We start from the raw sequence: 17988 nt of genomic DNA on the forward strand, positions 1-17988 counted from the left end.
CTATCCAGTATGTATTATCTGATGTTCTCTAAGAGTTGAACATGTAGAAAAAGATTTGCCACATTCCTCATCTGTAAGGTCTCTCTCCAATATGGATTCTCTGATGTGTTCTAAGATTTGAATTCTGAGTAAAGGACTTGTCACCTTCCTTATACTTGTAAGGTTTTTCTCCAGTGTGACTTCTCTGATGTGTTTTAAGATGTAAGCAAGTGGTAAAGGATTTGTCATATTCCTTACATTTGTAAAGTCTCTCTCAAGTATGAACTCTCTGATGTCTTCTAAGATGTGAGTTCTGGGTAAAGGATTTGTCACATTGCTTACATTTGTAAGGTTTCTCCCCAGTATGAATTCTTTGATGTGTTTTCAGATTTGAACACTGTTTAAAGGATTTGTCACAAAAGTTGCATTTGTAGGGTTTCTCTCCAGTATGAGTTCTCTGATGCCTTGTAAGAGCTGACTGCTCAGTAAAGCACTTGTCACATTCTTTACATTTGTATGGTTTCTCCCCAGCGTGAACTCTGTGATGTATTCTAAGTTGTGAGCAACTGACATAGGATTTGTCACATTCCTTACATTTGTATGGTTTCTCCCCAGTGTGAACTCTCAGATGTGTTTTAAGATCAAAGCAACTGATAAAGGATTTGTCACATTCCGTACATCTGTATGGTTTCTCTCCAGTATGTATACTCTGATGTTTCCTAAGGCCTGAGTACCAGGTAAAGGATTTGTTACATTGCCTACATTTGTAAGGTTTCTCCCCAGTATGAAGTCTTTGATGTGCTTTAAGATTTGAGCATTTGGAGTAGGATTTTTCACAAGAGTTGCACTTGTAGGGTTTCTCTCCAGTATGAGTTCTCTGATGCTTTGTAAGATTTGACTGCACAGTAAAGGACTTGTCATATTCCAGACATTTGTATGGTTTCTCCCTAGTGTGAATTCTCTGATGTATTCTGAGATGTGAGTAGCGGGTAAAGGATTTGTCACATTGCCTACATTTGCAAGGTTTTTCCCCTGTATGAATTCTTTGATGTCTTTTAAGGTTTGAACACAGTTTATAGGATTTGTCACAAATGTTGCACTTGTACGGTTTCTCTTCAGTGTGAGTTTTCTGATGGTTTCTAAGAGTTGACTGCATGGTGAAGCACTTGTCACATTGCTTACATTTGTATGGTTTCTCTCCAGTATGAATTCTCTGATGGTTTATGAGAGTTGACTTCACAGTAAAGGATATATCACATTCCTTACATTTGTAAGGCTTCTCCCCTGTATGAATTCTCTGATGTACAGTGAGGCTCGAGGCAGTACTGAAGTATTTCATGCATTTCCCACATTGGTGTGGTGTCTCTCCAATATAGCCTGTTTGTTTCAGAAGACTGTGTGCAGAGCTGAAACAGTTATCATATTCTCCCTGCCTGTGCTCTTTCTTTGCAGTGTACAGTCTCTGATCTTGACTAATGTTGGAACACACATTTAAGGATTTCTCCCAGTCTTTAGATTTGCAAGGTTCTTCTCCAGTGTGCATGCTTTCATGTCTATCTGCATTTAATGAGTCAATAGAGGCATCCCTGTGATTAATACATCTGTACTTATTAGAGTGTTCTGTAGTTTCACTTGTTCTATAATGTGCATATATGGAGGGGTCAGGAAGTATTTTGCCAAGCTAATTAGACTGATGTGACTCACTTTCATTCTTCACATGTTGATGGACAGGATCACATTTGAAATATTTCTCTGAAAATAAGTAAGGTCATATTAACAGGACTTGTTCTAAGACCACGAATATGAAAGTGACTGTCTCTCTACGTTCTCTCTCAAGATAAGTCAACTGGCAACAAGTTAGACATTTTTCTTTCACTGTAAGTGAATGTATTCTCACAAAAACAGTATGACAGACTTCAAGGGTCTCTGATTAATAATAGATATCTCATCCTTATTGAGACATGATGGATCATGAATTTGAGGAATCAATAATTAACTTTTAGATGAAGCTCATTCATGGATTATGTTTAGAATAAGTGTCTCTATGTTGAAATAATTCTTCTCAGAAATTGATGAAGAGTATAATCTACACTCAGGTTCACAGTATTTATACTTACTAAGTGATAGTCAATCAAGAGAACTATACAGAATATCCAATTCCTTTGCAGTTTAAAGTCTTACTTAAAAGCATCACAGGTTTTACTTTTCTCTCTAGAAAAACTCATTAGAGTCTTCAAAAGTAATGGAGGCAAGCCAAGTATTTTGTCAGACAGAAGAGGCTCTAGATTGTTTTAGGCAGCTGTCATTGGCAACTATTGCTTATTTCTATTCCCCACATTCTGAGATCCACATACTGCTGTGTTTAACATTCCTTATATGGTAATTCTCAAGTCTATTCTGTATACTATCTCCTGAGAATATTTTCCTGAAGGGCGTCTGTGAATTCTTCACTAGGAAGAAATCTATGGGTGTAATATAAAGTCAGCTTGCAAGGAAGGCAATTAAAGACTAATCCTACTTCATGGACCCAGATTAGGTTTATAGTTTCTAAAATTATTCCATACTATAATGTCAGCATAGTCAACTAAACCTGCATTTTTACTAGTATTTACTGTAATTCTGTAATAGGCAACGAGTTACCTAAATGCAGGATGAATTCTGGGATCAGAACATTACCCTAAGTCAAATGATCAGGAATCTGTTCAAGTGGAATTGAATATCACAAACCACTCTCAGTCTTGCCTTTTGTTTCCCTGGAAGTCATCACTGTTGTCTTACTCATTCCCTAGCCAATCCTGCTAGTATCTAGCCTGTCTTCTTTACATTGCAGGGCAATCTCATTTGCTCTAGACAGTTGACCAGGAACACCTTCCATACAATAATTCCCTTGTTCTGTGAGGTAGCCCATGACACATGCTAGAAAATTTAGAAAGAATACAGATGTCTATCACAGTACTGTGCCAAGTACATGAAGAGAACAGAGAGTAGAGAAATCTAAGAATGATTTTCTATTGCTATTTCATGTCAGAATCTTCAAAATATTTAAGGAGAATTTTAAGTTTGCACATCTTGAGTTTTTCTCACAATTAAAACCATGTCAGGTATAACTATGAACATGGAACTTTCACATATGGAGATAAATGTTATATAATACTGTGTATCTGAATTCATTGTGAAACCAAAGTGAGGATACATGACACGTCTGACATGGAAAATGGAAAGAAAAAATCAAATAACCATGAAAAGGTTCTTTTCTACTACCAATCTTTCCCTAGTCTCCTGCTCTTACTAAGACAGCTTAACAGAGAGTTTACACTCTATAATGCCAATGCATATAAAGGATTAGTTAGAATTCTAGGAAAAATTTGTTCTCACCCACAAAGAGCAGGTTGTTGTAATTCTCCAACATCACATCAATGTACAAAGCCCTCTGAGCAGTATCCAGGCATTCCCACTCCTCTTGGGAGAAGTTCACAGTCACATCCCTGAATGTCAATAAACCCTGAAAAAAATTTGTTTGCGCACATGTGAGGTGGATAAGGCCTAAAGCACTGGGTCATGCCTTATGCAACCAAAGAGCTATGACATGGGCATAGAGCATGGTAGCTGGAGGAAAACCTGACCCATAAGATCCAACGCAAAACATGATGACATGCAGCCCAGAGCCAACCAAGAATTGCCACAGCAGCTAAGATCAGAGCCTGCCAAAAACCCACATATATAAACCTCAGCCCTTTGTTTAGTAAATGAGAAATTGCTTGCATACCTCACAGACACTGTGCCATTGACTCCATGTCTGCTCACCCCCTTTCACTAGGATCAAGGACCTCAGGACCCCAGGTGCAAAGCCAGCAACCCACAGGCTACCAGACAGAGTGCTTCCCTGGATATCAGTAGAGTCGAAGAAATTATGGATGTAGATGATGAAGACAATCTCTCAAACAGATGATTTTAATACAGTCACATTCTATAATGGATTTTCTAACTGTGAAAACAGGATGACACAATATTCTCACAAGAAATATGCACAAAACAACACACATTTAAGATCTGCACATGGTTATCCATCTGTTATGGATGCTGGGTTTATGTCTCACAGCATCACAGTGTATATGTCTCAGAAAGAAAATTCATAATGAGGAAATGTGCTTTAATTTTTGTGTCTGTAGATCATGGTAAAATCCTGCCACTCAATCAATTCTGTGCATTCTTCAGCCTTACATGATTGCATTCTAACCTGCTCAGTTCATTTGTAAAAACTGTAGGTCCAATGTCATTCCATTATAGAGCAATTTGGTAGATGTGGAAGATAGTATTCATGGCTGAATTCACAGGCAAAGGATTTTCCATTTATCCACAGTAACAATGAGTGCAATAACACTACATTCTGTCAATTTTAACATTAATGTATAAAGTAGGTAGTCTATGTGATTATTTTTTTATTAGCATTTTTTGAGCTACTACCAAGCATGTAGGAAAATCCACACCAACCACATTAATATAGTCTAAAATATTCCTAGTTAAATACGAATATGCTGACTTAGGCAAAAATAACAATTTGAGAAATTTTGAAGAATGTTTTATTTCTGAAGTGTTATAAAAATTGAAGGAAGTCCTGTTACCAAATGTTTGTTTACATGGTGTAAAGCTGTGTCTATATTTTGCCCCACTTGCCTAAGACATCTGATTGGTTCAATAAAGAGCAGAGCCGGGCTGTGGTGGCACATGCCTTTAATCCCAGCACTCAGGAGGCAGAGACAGGTGGATCTCTGTGAGTTTGGGGCCAGCCTGGTCTACAGAGTGAGATCCAGGAAAGTCGAAAAGCTACACAGAGAAACCCTGTCTTGAAAAACAAAAACAAAAACAAAACAAAACAAAACAAAAAAAGAGCTGAATGTCCACTAATTAGGCAGGAGTTCTAGGGAAAGAGAGAAAGTCAAGAAGAATCTGATTTAGAGTGAGACACCAGCAAGACACAGAGCAAGTTGGAAGTAAAGATAGAAAGAAAAGTATAAAGCCATATGAGAGAACATAGATTAGTAGAAAACAGGTTAGTTTGAATTATAAGAGCTAGGTGGGAATATTCCTAAGATAAAGGCCAAACTTTTATAATTTGGGGCTAAATAACCCACAAAAGGAAGTCTGACTATAAAGTCCAAAAACACATCAAACAATGGTTAAGCTGTAGCTAAGCATGTACACATCAGTGTAGTAACTGTAGATGCAGTCAGAAGTGACATAGATTTCCTGTCAGTAAAAGAATACATTAAATTCTGTAAGAAATATCGGTTGGGGATTTAGCTCAGCAGTACAGCCAGGCCTAGCAAGACCCTGTGTTCGGTCCTCAGCTCTGAAAAAAAAATAAAAGTGAAATGTCATCACTTTTTAAATGTAATAGAGCTTAGAAAAACAGCCCAGGAGAAAATTTGAGCATTTTTGTGTCTGAATGTTGTTTTCTTCTTAGCACTTATTCTGTATTTTCTAACAGATTTTAGGTTAGTAGTGTTTACGATTCTTCTTTTATTTCTCTGGAACTGTGTCCAGGTGATATATTCTGTCTAAGCTATGAATTCGGATAGAAATGCAAACCTTCTGTTCAGAGTGCATTCTCTAAATCTCCACCTTAAAACACTGCAGCTTCAGGGTAGTGTAGTAGAGCTATCCCTCTCACAGAAACTGACAAGAGCAAAACAATCTTTCTGCCTTTAATGGGATGACATATGCACATCAATCAGTCAATACCCCAAGACATTTTATTGATGATTGCCATAGAATGATGCATAATGAGTCCCAGACATAAAGGGCTGCACATTGGGATCATTTTGGGGCAAAAAAAAGAAAAAAAAATACTAATTTCAGGCTGGGTGTGTTTGCACTTGGGAGGCAGAGGCATGTGGATCTCGGTGAGTTTGAGGCCAGCGTGATCTACAGTGCTACTTCTAGGAGAGCCATGGTTACAAAGAGAAACATTGTGTAGAAAAACAAAACAAAACAGTACAAAAGAAAACAGAACACTGAGCTCTGTAGTTTGGGAAGTTACAACTGAATATCCTAATCAAGTGAGTGATGTGAGTAGCTATTCTCCTAAGACAAACAGATGGCAGGTGTCAACAAACACATGAACACATCATCACTACCATGATATCAAACACCAAAGAAAATACATGTAGACTACTGTGGTAATTTGAATATAATTGGCCTGCATTGGGAGTGGCACTATGAGGAGGTGTGGCTTTGTTGGAGCAGGTATGGCCTTTTTGGTGGAAGTGTGTCACTGTGGGGGTGAGATTGGAGATCTCTTTTGTTTAAGCTTCACTCAGTGTGACAGTCAGCTGACTTCCCTTTGCCTGCAGATATAGGACTCTCAGCTACTCCTCTAGCTTTTTTGCCTGCCTGTATGCCCCCATGATGATAAAGGACTGAAACTCTGAAAATGTAAGCTGCCACCTCAATTAAATGTTTTACTTTTTAAGAACTGCCATGGTCAATAGTGTCTTTTCACAGCAATAGAAACCCTAACTGAGACAACTATAATCTAATATTACACTCAAGAACAAAATGTTCATGGTAGGATCAAGTCACATGTGCAAACCATGGTCCATTCTGTCTAGTGTGCTTAAATTTTTAGTGTCAGGAACCTAGTATTATTTAGAATTAAACACCAAGCTTTGTCTCTTTAATTGCACATATTGTTAAGATGTTGTTTCAATATGTTCTCCTTAGAGCATGAAAGCAGGATATGAGAGAGTTTCCACAAATAGAGCTTATATGACACAGGAGATCTCCCTTACTAATATATAACAAAATAGTCCATCTTGTACAAGAATTAGGCATCACATCAGCCTATTGTTTGTTCATGTGTTAAAATGGAAATATTTTCGAAATTACAGGACATAAATTCATGAGAAGCATTCTCCCTCAGTGGAAAACAATCTTGAAAGAACAGAATGTAGAAAAGTGCTATAAGTGTGGATTTATGGAATTACACTGCATAGCCGTAGTAATAAATTCAGCCTGATAATGTCATAAAAAGAGAGAAGTGGATAACAGAATACTTAATATTTGACAAAGGAGATAAAAAGACACAGAATAAAAATGTGGTCTTTTCCACACATTTATACCATGATGCTGGTATAAATGGATCCATCAGGAGAATGTAATTAGACTCTTACCATTTATTTGTACAAAAATCCATTCAAAATGGATAAAAAGTCTTACTTCAAACCAGAAACACATAGAAACTTAGAAAACACAGGAAATATCTTTCAGGATATTAGGATGCGCAAGGACTTACTGGTTAGAAAGAACACCAACAGCACAGTAACTGAACAGATGGACCAAGATGAATATAAAATGTTTCTGTATGGAAACAATCAGCAGAGCACACAGACACCCAAGTGGTGGGAAAGAGTTTGTACCAGTGACACTTTGGATAGGGGCTCTTACCTAGAATTTACCAAGAATTACAGAAATTAAATACCAGGAAATAAAACTGTCAATGAACAAATGGGCAAATGAGCTGAAACAGCACATTTTAAAGACAAATACACAAATGCCCAATAAATATTGCAGGTGTTCAGGATCCTGTCAGGAGCCAAGTAGCCTAACTGATTCTCATGGGAAAAAGCAGTGTACCCAATCTTCCGTTAACAGTTTCAATAGCAACCATTTTTCAACAAAACCACAGTATGTACCTTTTGATCTACTCCCTGAAACATAATGGTTTGCTGTATGGTCCGTTGATCAGGCCTTGGAACAAAGAGACCTTTTCCTGAACCCTACCTTACCCTAACTTCCTCCTAGTAACTTTCCATACCCCTATCTACTTCTCCTAGCTCCTAGCATATATAAACCTGATTCCCCTTGCAATAAACGAGACCTTGACGCAACTCAGACTGACTTTGTCTTCCTTTACGCGCCTGGTCTCCTTTCTCTCTCACCCCCATTGATCTTTCAGGAGGTGCCTCCTCGGGTCTCATCAAATAACGTGGCCCGCGGGACGGGTCAAGTGGCGCCCGAACGTGGGGCTCGAGGCACGGTGACCTACCGGACGACGGATAACAAAAGGGGACCCGGAGAGAATTAGGGTAGAGACGCCCGGACCGCATCACTCGTGCAACGCGGGAGAGTCTTGAGGTAAATGTGTCGTCCAATCGATCAATGGGAAAAAATTTATCTAAAGAGGCTGTTTTTTTTAAAGAAGATGAAAGGGAATCTTCGGGAGAGAGGATTAAGAGTTAAAAAAAAAAAGGATTTAGTAAAGTTCTTTCAATATGTGGAGGAGAAGTGTCCCTGGTTAGTGATTGATGGACCAGGAATTCACCCTTTGACTTGGAACAGGGTTGGAAAAGATATTAACAAATTAATCAGAGATGGGGAAAATGTCCCCGATGCCTTTTTTAGTTTTTATGGTGTGATTAGAGATTTTCTAAAGGAAGCAGAGGGAGATGGGCGTGCTTCACATTTACTAGCCCTTGCAGAGGATTTTCTCTCAAACTCCCCCTGCCTGACACCCAAGTGTCCAGAGGTTTATTACATCTACCGGTAAGAGCGCTCTCTGTCTTGTCTGTGTCTCTGTCTTGTTACTTTTGTTTTGTACTTTGCAGGCTCAATTTGTACTTTTCAGGCTCTCACTGGGACAGACGTGTCCAGACAGTGAACCTGGCGGCGAAGGGAGACGTCCCAGAGCCCTAAAGCCACCTCAGAGGTGACGATTTGGTTTAGGAGCATCTTTGGGTATCTTCCCCCACGGTGGGAGGAAGTGCCACTTTGTATTTTGTCCCGGGAATTTGTCAGAGCCATTTTGTGGGTTTTTTTGTATGTTTTGTTGTGATCATTGTTACTTTACTCTCTTCTTCTCTTCCAAGAAAAAAGGTGCATGTCTGACTGACAGGGATGTGGAAGCCCCTGATGTCTGTTTAATTAAGGACAGAGATCCTCCAGTCTGGATTGTTTTTGGTGTGATTGAGCCTGGAGGGTCAAAACTTCCCCCCCCCCCCAGAGCACATCAGGCTGTCACTGTTCTTGGAGCTTTGTTGGTTGTCTTGTTGGGGCAAAGTTTTTTTGTGTGCCCTTGGTCTTGTGTGTAATGTGTTAATTGTTCTCATTGTTGACTTGACTGTGACGGACGTTATGGGACAGTTCCCTTCTTCTCCACTAGACCTTTGCCTAGCCCACTGAAAGGATGTGTGAGCCACAATAGAGGGAACTGGTTCCCCCACCCCCACTCCCCGACTGAACTGAGATAAACAGGTATCCCCTGCCAGGTGGGGCTTGCATACTGCAGGAGGGGCTCGCTGGCTGTGAATGAGGCCATCGTCTCAGTGCTGATGTTCCAGTTCTTGGATTGTCTGTGTAAATGTTATTTGTTTCTGTCTACTAACCTCCCTTATTTTTCTAGAGGAAAAGGAGGAGAGAGAGGCATAGCAAAGGCCACCTCCGTCCCTCCCTAGCTCTCTTGCTATCAGGACTGCAGCCAGCTGGCTGCTCTCACGAGGGTGGGGGTGTGTGCTCTAGGTACAGGCGGGCAAAGACGGGAACTTTGGACAGGACAATGGGGACTGCCTGCAATTGACAAAAACTGTGTGTACACTGAACAGAGAATCTGACTTTAGTCAGAAGAGTTAACAAAAACTTTTTTTCAGGAACACTGGCAGCCAAGGACACGCTCTATGCCCACTGCTCCCCCTCCCTTCCTTTACTGTGATAACTTCAAGGTTTCTTCTGCCGGCCAGCAGCTTCTCTTGTTAACCCTTCTCTGTCCTGGTATTGCTTAAAAAGAAATGTTAAATTACCAGTTCAAGACACTGGGAAAATTATGCTTTTGTTTCCACAGGAAAAACAAAAATTTACATGGGTTTTGGTCATTTGAGTTCAATGGGTTACAAATACTTGCCATCATTTAAGAGACTTGGTTTCAAATTATTGTTGGTTAAGATAAAAAAATGTTTAAAAAAATATATAAAATACAAGTTATTAGAATACGTAAAAACAAGGTATAAAGGTCTGAGGATAAAAAGGCTTATATAATGATTTAAAAAAAATGACTTAAGATATATAAAAATAATGAAATATGTTTCAGATTTCTTTGTCTTGCTATTCTGCTGTTACATTGAGACTCCAAAGGGTCATAGTTGTAAAAATGTCTGTCTACTCTACAGGTATGAATGAAAAATGTGGCCACATGTATGTTTGGTTTTGAATGTCTGAGTTTGCATGTCCTTTGTGTTAAGAAATACAAGTTAATACTGGTCATCTGGCTATTCAGATACTAGTTTAAAACATAAACTGTTCTATTTAAATAAAAAAAAACTGAGAGGTATATTTGACTAATATATTTATAGGAGAACAAATTGGCCTGGTTATTGTTACCAAATTTAGAGATATTTTTAAGATTGGGCCTAGATTTGTTTGGCTCAGATACATTTAATAGATAATGGTCCTCAAACCTGTCAAAGATCTGGTAAATATGGCATTTACATTATTTGATAAAAAGCTTACTATAGCAAACAGAGACTCCAAGCTCCCCAGCTCCTAGCAATGACTCCCAAGGAATGGCCAATTCCCCTATGCTATGTCAAAAATATGTAGCTCAGTCTATCGATCCAGTGAGGGTCTAATACCCCGAAGTTTATATTATATATTATATGAATGATTTGTTAATAGCAGAAAAATCTGAAGAAAAAACACAAAATGTAGCTCAAAAGATAATTATCACACTTCAGGACCGAGGATTTCATATAGCTCCAGAGAAGATACAAACCCAATACCCCTTCCTGTTTTTAGGGTTCGAGTTACACCCGGACCTCCTCTATACACAAAAAAATCCAGATTAGAAAAGATACACTTCGTTGTCTCAATGATTTTCAAAAGCTTTTAGGGGATATCAATTGGCTGCGACCCTATTTAAAAATAACCAAGGGAGAGTTACGCCCCCTTGAGGATATCCTCAGAGGAGACTCCGACCCTCAATCCCCTAGATATCTTACGGTGGAGGCAGAGAGGGTATTACAAAAGGTTGAAACGACCATCACTCAACAACACACGGGATATTTTGACCCAACTCTCCCATTGTATTTGATCATTTTTTCTACAGATTTTGCCCCTACAGGCCTGCTTTGGCAAGAGTCCGTACCTTTACTGTGGATACATCTTCCTGTTACTAAAAGAAAAATCCTTCCTACTTATCCTTCCCTGGTTTGCCAATCAATAATGTTAGGAATAAAAGCCTCCACTTGATACTTTGGACATGACCCTGATATTATTGTTATGCCATATGATAAAGAGCAACTTGAATGGTTATGCACCCGTAGTCCTGACTGGGCCATTCTTGTCTGCACCTATGAAGGGAAACTTGACACACAAATGCCCAGTAATAAACTCCTACAATTCTTCTCCCTTACTTCTTTTGTTTTTCTTAAAAATACCCGAATGGAGCCCATCCCGGACTCCCCTATGCTTTTCATAGATGGGTCAAGTAATGGTAAAGCTGCTTATGTCCTCAATGGCCAAAAGAATGTTATGACAACCCCTTTCAAGTCAGCTCAGCTGCTGGAGCTATATGCTGCCCTTGCTGTCTTTAAAAATTTTGAAGACTGTTCCTTTAATTTGTATTCAGACAATAGATATGTGGTAGGGGCTTTACAGGCTTTGGAAATGGTCCCAATAATCCAACCCATTACTCCCACCTTCCAAATGTTTTCTGAATTACAAAAATTAATCCGACAAAGGTCGCTTCCCTTTTATGTTGGCCATATTCGTGCCCACACAGGCCTACCTGGACCCCTAGCTCAGGGAAATGAACTTGCCGATTCTGCTACACGTTCTATCTTGATTTCTCATTTGGAACATGATCAGGTAGCAGCTGCTCGTGAGGCGCACCGCCTTCATCACCTCAATGCTCAAACTTTGAGACTAAGGTTCTCAATTACTAGAGAACAGGCTAGGGAAATTGTAAAAAACTGTAAAAATTGCCTGATGCTCTTACCTGAACCTCATTATGGAGTAAACCCCAGAGGGCTTATTCCTGGACAACTATGGCAGATGGATGTCACCCATGTTCCTTCTTTTGGCAAATTAAAGTTTATACATGTTACTGTAGATACCTTCAGTGGATTTATTTATGCCTCCGCTCATAATGGAGAAGCCACCAAAGATGTTATCAATCATATGTTACATGTCTTCACAGTGCTAGGTCAGCCGAAATGTATAAAAACTGATAATGGTCCAGGATATACTAGTAGCAAATTTAGACAATTTTGTTTACAATTAGGAATTAAACACATCACTGGAATATCCTATAACCCTCAAGGCCAAGATATCGTGGAGAGAGCTCATCAAACTTTAAAAAATACTCTTAATAAACTTAGCTCACAAGAAACACTATTTCCCCTTAAGGGAAACCACAAAGCTCTGCCTTCTCACACCCTATTCGTATTAAATTTTCTGACATTGGACGCTTTTGGAAAATCTGCGGCTGAGCAACACTGGCACCCAGAAACCAAACAAGGATATGCGCAGGCCCTTTGGAAAGATCCAATAACTGGAATATGGGATGGTCCTGATCCAGTTATAATCTGGGGAAAGGGGTCTGCATGTATTTATGACTCCAAGGAAAATGGGGCTCGTTGGCTACCAGAAAGACTGATTAAGCCTTACTCTGCACAGATTGCCTCCCTAGACTAAGGAAAAAATAACTGTTATGTCCAGGACACAACCCTGAGACAAAATTCTCTCTTTTTCTTTCAGAAATGCCTCCAGCTTGGAAAATAAAGGGAGCCACGGACATCTCAATGGCAGGACCTGTTCGTCGCGAGCCTTGGAAAACCAACCCCTGCTTCATCATTTGCTTACTACTCTTCCCCCTTCCCCTCTCCTGCATCTCCAAGGAAAGCCCCCATGGTATTAAAAAGCTTACCTGGCGAATTTTCACAGTAACAGGGGAGGAGGTCTGGAAGGTTACTACAAACCATGCTCCCTATTCCTGGTGGCCATCACTCACTCCTGACTTCTGTCAGCTGGCTGCAGGATTGGATTCTTGGGATATACGTACTATTGGCCAACACCAGTTAAATGGTACAGGGGTTCAAACGATTCCAAACTGCAATCAATTTCCTCATAGTCCTAAAACCACTTGGACAAGCCCTTGTGGGACATTCCATGATAATGACCCTGCTGTGATGACTGCCCCAGGCTGTGTTAGTCCTACAGCTCATTGTAGGTTAGCACAATCTGACTTTTATGTCTGCCCTAAGGATGGTAGAAGCCAAGCCACGGCTGCTAGATGTGGAGGATTCAAGACCTTCTTTTGTGCTTGATGGGGTTGTGAAACTACAGAGGCAGCTTACTGGAAACCAACTTCATCTTGGGACCTTATTTCAGTTACAAGGGGATATAGTAAGCCTAGCACGAATAAACATTTTTGCTTTAGCCCCTATACTGGGACAGCCTATAATCCCGGGCTATCATTACCTTTAAACATAACCTTCACCCCTCAGGGTAGGGCAAATCGAGAATGGCCCTCAGGAAAAACATGGGGACTCTGCTGGTATCTTGATGGTACAGATAAAGGAGTCATTTTCAAGATCTTGCTAACAATAGAAAACCTGTACCCAAAGTCGGTAGGACCCAATGTAGTTCTCTCTGACCAAAAAGTTCCCTCCAATCATAAAAAGGTGCCATCACCTCCTTCCCCCTCATCTCATCCTCGTCCCTTTCCCTACCATACAGGCACCGTGACTACCATTGTAGGTTCCAGTAATGGCACTCTCCTTACTCCTTTTGGAGGAACAGGAGATAGATTGTTTAAATTGGTCCAGGGAGCTTATCTGGCCCTAAATGCCACAAATCCAAACAGAACCTTGGGTTGCTGGCTCTGCCTTACCTCCAGTCCCCCTTATTATGAAGGAATTGCCTTTCAGTGTACTGCCAATAACCTTACTTCCCCGAGCAATAGGTGTCAGACTAAGCCACATAAACTAACACTCCCTGAAGTCTCCGGACAAGGTTCTTGTTTGGGCAAGATTCCATCAACCCATAGTCACCTCTGTAAACAAACTCTGACACCCTATAAAGGAAGCTATTATCTTGAAGCACCCAACGGGTCCTACTGGGCCTGTAACACAGGATTGACCCCTTGCATATCTGCTCAGATATTTGATGATTTCCATGAATTTTGTGTGATGGTCCAGTTATGGCCTCGTGTCACTTATCATCAAGAAAGCTCAGTGATGGAATTCTTTGAGCAGAGAGGCAGATACACTCGAGAACCTGTGTCGATGACTATTGCCCTATTGTTAGGTATTGGAGGCATTGCTGCAGGAGTTGGTACAGGAACTGCTGCCCTCATGCAGAGCAACCACCTTATGCAGTTACAAATGGCTATGACTACTGACCTAGAGGCCATAGAAAGATCCATTTCTGCCCTGGAGAAGTCTTTAACCTCGCTCTCTGAGGTTGTGTTACAAAATAGAAGAGGTCTGGATTTACTATTTTTAAAGGAGGGAGGTTTATGTGCAGCCTTGAAGGAAGAATGCTGCTTTTATGCTGATCACACTGGGGTAGTTAGAGAATCAATGGAGAAATTAAGAGAAAGATTAACACAAAAAAACGTGATTTTGAAAATCAAAACAATTGGTTTGAGGGTTGGCTAAAGGGATCCCCTTGGCTTTCTACTCTGATCCCCACCCTCCTGGCCCCCTTGATCATTTTCCTTCTCCTCCTCACCTTTGGTCCTTGGGCTTTTCAACGACTAACACAATTCATCAAAAATCAGATCGATTCGGCCCTATCAAAAACTGTTTCAGTACATTACCATCGGACAGAAACTCGAGAGGAAACTATTGAAACAGGTGAAAGGCTCAGGTTCAGTGGCCTACGAACCTAAAAACCCCTATAACTAAAAGCTAGAGGGTACTCAATGACGGGAATAGTATGGGGCCTGTGCTGGGAGCACAACGTACAGAGGTCGCCAGAGACCGGCTCAACATGGCACGTTGCCAGACAGGACTGCACCCCATATAGCCTAAGACAGGGGCCCTCTCGATTTATGACCAAAGTCTGCTTTGGCCATTTTATAGAAAGAAGGGGGAATTGTCAGGAGCCAAGTAGCCTAACTGATTCTCATGGGAAAAAGCAGTGTACCCAATCTTCCGTTAACAGTTTCAATAGCAACCATTTTTCAACAAAACCACAGTATGTACCTTTTGATCTACTCCCTGAAACATAATGGTTTGCTGTATGGTCCGTTGATCAGGCCTTGGAACAAAGAGACCTTTTCCTGAACCCTACCTTACCCTAACTTCCTCCTAGTAACTTTCCATACCCCTATCTACTTCTCCTAGCTCCTAGCATATATAAACCTGATTCCCCTTGCAATAAACGAGACCTTGACGCAACTCAGACTGACTTTGTCTTCCTTTACGCGCCTGGTCTCCTTTCTCTCTCACCCCCATTGATCTTTCAGGAGGTGCCTCCTCGGGTCTCATCAAATAACGTGGCCCGCGGGACGGGTCAGGATCCCTGAAATGCCATCATGGAAACAGAAACTAAAAGTACTTTGAGACATTGCCTCACCCCAGGCATATTTTTCTGTTATCAACTAACCAGAAAACAAATGTTAGGCATAATGAGGAGAGAAAGGAAGCCTTATTCACTGTTGATGGGGGAGGGTGTAATTTAATAAGCCATTGTGGGAATCAGTTTGGAGATTATTGAAAAAATTGAAGATGGAAATAATGTATGACTCATCAATGTCAGTCCTGTGGATCGCTATAATGAGTATGGAGGAGTACCTAGAGGTGGCAATTTTGGAGGTAGCTCTGGTTATTGAGGAGGAAAAGGAGGATATGGTGGTGGGGATCCGGATATGGCATTCAGGGTGAGGGCTCTAGAGGTAGTTTTGAAAGCTATGGAGGAAGAAATTATGGAAATGAAAATAACAATGATTTTGGAAATTATAATCAGCAACCTTCAAACTATAGCCCAATGAAGAGTGGAAACATTGGTGGTAGCAAGAACACGGGATGACTTACGGTTCAGAAAACTATGGTCCTGGAGGAAGTGGGGGATATGGTGGGTGGAACTGATATTGAGCTTCTTCCTACTTATGATGGGTTTCACTGTATAAACAGGAGAGAATGAGAGCCCAGAGGTAACAGAACAGCTGCAGGATATCGAAGTAACAATGTTAAGGAAACTCTTAGCTCAGTCATACATAAATATTCAGTGACATCGCAGAAGACAGCAGAGGGGACTCAGAGAGCCATCTTGTGAATGGATTGGATTATTTAATAACATAACCTTGTTATGGAGGAAGGATTATAAAAAATACCTTTGAAACAGTTTCTTAGCTTTTTAATTGTTGTTTCTTTCCAGTGGTCTTCGATAATGTTAAATTTGTAAGTTTCAGGTGACATGAGAAACTTTTCTTAAGATTTTTCTCAAAAGGTTTGAAAAGTTATTAGCCTGGATCATGATGTAATAAGACATAATGTTTTTCCATTAAAAATTTAAGTGCATGTTTAGAGGTAAGAGGCTGTTGTACATTTATGATTTAATAAATTAATTCTAAAGGAAAAAAATTGAAGTTGGAATTAATGTATGACCCAGCAATGGCACCCCTATGAACATAACTGGAAATTTCCACACCCTAATACAGAGATATTTAACCCCATATTCACTGCTACTGCCTTCAACTTGGCAAACTAATAGAACCAATCTAATTATAATGAAGATAGTACACATATAAAGTGGAATACCATTCAGCTGAAGAAAAAATTGCAATAAAAATTGCAGGAAAATGGTTAGGCTTAGAATGTGGAATGTTAAGTTAGGTCACACAGTGTCAGAAAGAAGAAATCATATTTTTCCTCACATGCAGAAACTAGCTAATAGTATGTGTATATGAGAAACAACAAACACCAGAGCACAGCAGAATATGGAGAAAAGTGAACAAGAATGGATAATTATCAGGGTTGAGGTAAGACTGAATACAGGTAATGAACACAAGTTATGAAAAAGGCCATAAAGCTAAGTGCTTTTCTAGCTCTAATTCTATCACAGTTACTCTTTTCCTGATAAGGTGACATAAATATATTCAATAATAAACATAAAACCCCTTCTGTAAGACTCCAGAACTTCTGATTCCAATGACTACTCTAACTACACAAAAGTACATTGATTTGTCCAGTATTTGGGTCTGGTTAATTTCAGTGTGTGAGGCTTTATTTTGTTGTTGATTGCTTGTTTGGAACATTTGTCATAATAAAATTTAAACTATTATCGGCAGCAGAAAATTAAAGGCTTGCAATATCTGAACATATAACATTTCTAGGAAAGTAGACATGACCACTGACCTGGGAAATGCTTACTGGAGAATCAGCCATTTCTTTCTGTTTCTTTTCAGTTAGCTTCTCTTTCAGGAAGAAGGAATAGATGACTTGTTGACCTTTCATATAAGCGATCAAAAAGAAAAGGAAAAAATTAATGCTGAAAGCTGTAGCCTAAATCCTAATTGTTCTTATTAATAAAAACCCAGAGTCAGATATCAGGGTGAAAGCTGAAAGATCAGAGAAGCAGAGCAGCCAATCACTAGTTCTTACCTCTGTGAGATCCTCTGAGTGAAAGAGTGCTGAGCTCCTGTCTCCTTCCACATTATATTCCTTTCTCTGCCTGGCCATTCCACTTCCTAACTAAACCTCCTTAGTGCTGGGATTAAAGGCGTGTGTACCTCTCCAGTGCTGGGAGAAATGGCATGAGATCCCAATTGCTGGGATTAAAGATGTGTGTCACCACTGCCTGGCTTTGTTTCCATTTTAGAGTAGATCAATCTTGTGTAGCCCAGGGTGGCCTTGAACTCACAAAGATCTGTCATCTCTGTCTCTTGAATGCTGGGATTAATGGTACATGGCACCACTGCCTGGCCTCTATGCCTAATTAGTGCCTGGCTTTACCCTCTGATCTTCAGGCAAGCTTTATTTGTAAGAGCATACACAAACTACCATTACAGAA

General features: G+C 40.1%; 1 protein-coding gene across 1 annotated transcript; it reads right to left on the reverse strand.

Annotated features, from left to right (window-relative positions):
• Window positions 1–253: 253 nt before the first annotated feature.
• LOC131903438 (zinc finger protein 665-like) lies at window positions 254–2502 on the reverse strand. The gene is made up of 4 exons (XM_059254016.1): window positions 2498–2502; window positions 1354–1565; window positions 714–1266; window positions 254–629 (listed from the first exon to the last, which is right to left on the reverse strand). Exons 1-4 carry the CDS (start codon window positions 2500–2502, stop codon window positions 254–256), a joined length of 1146 nt encoding a protein of 381 aa, XP_059109999.1.
• Window positions 2503–17988: the final 15486 nt, after the last annotated feature.

This window comes from Peromyscus eremicus, chromosome 1, assembly GCF_949786415.1.
Source record: "Peromyscus eremicus chromosome 1, PerEre_H2_v1, whole genome shotgun sequence".
Lineage (NCBI taxonomy): Eukaryota > Metazoa > Chordata > Mammalia > Rodentia > Cricetidae > Peromyscus > Peromyscus eremicus.

Coding starts and splice junctions, on each gene's coding strand:
- LOC131903438 (XM_059254016.1), bottom strand. Junction 1,267..1,353: donor TCTTCTGAAACAAACAGGCT/ATATTGGAGAGA, acceptor AGAGAATTCATA/CAGGGGAGAAGCCTTACAAA. Junction 630..713: donor TGTAACAAATCCTTTACCTG/GTACTCAGGCCT, acceptor ATCCTTTATCAG/TTGCTTTGATCTTAAAACAC.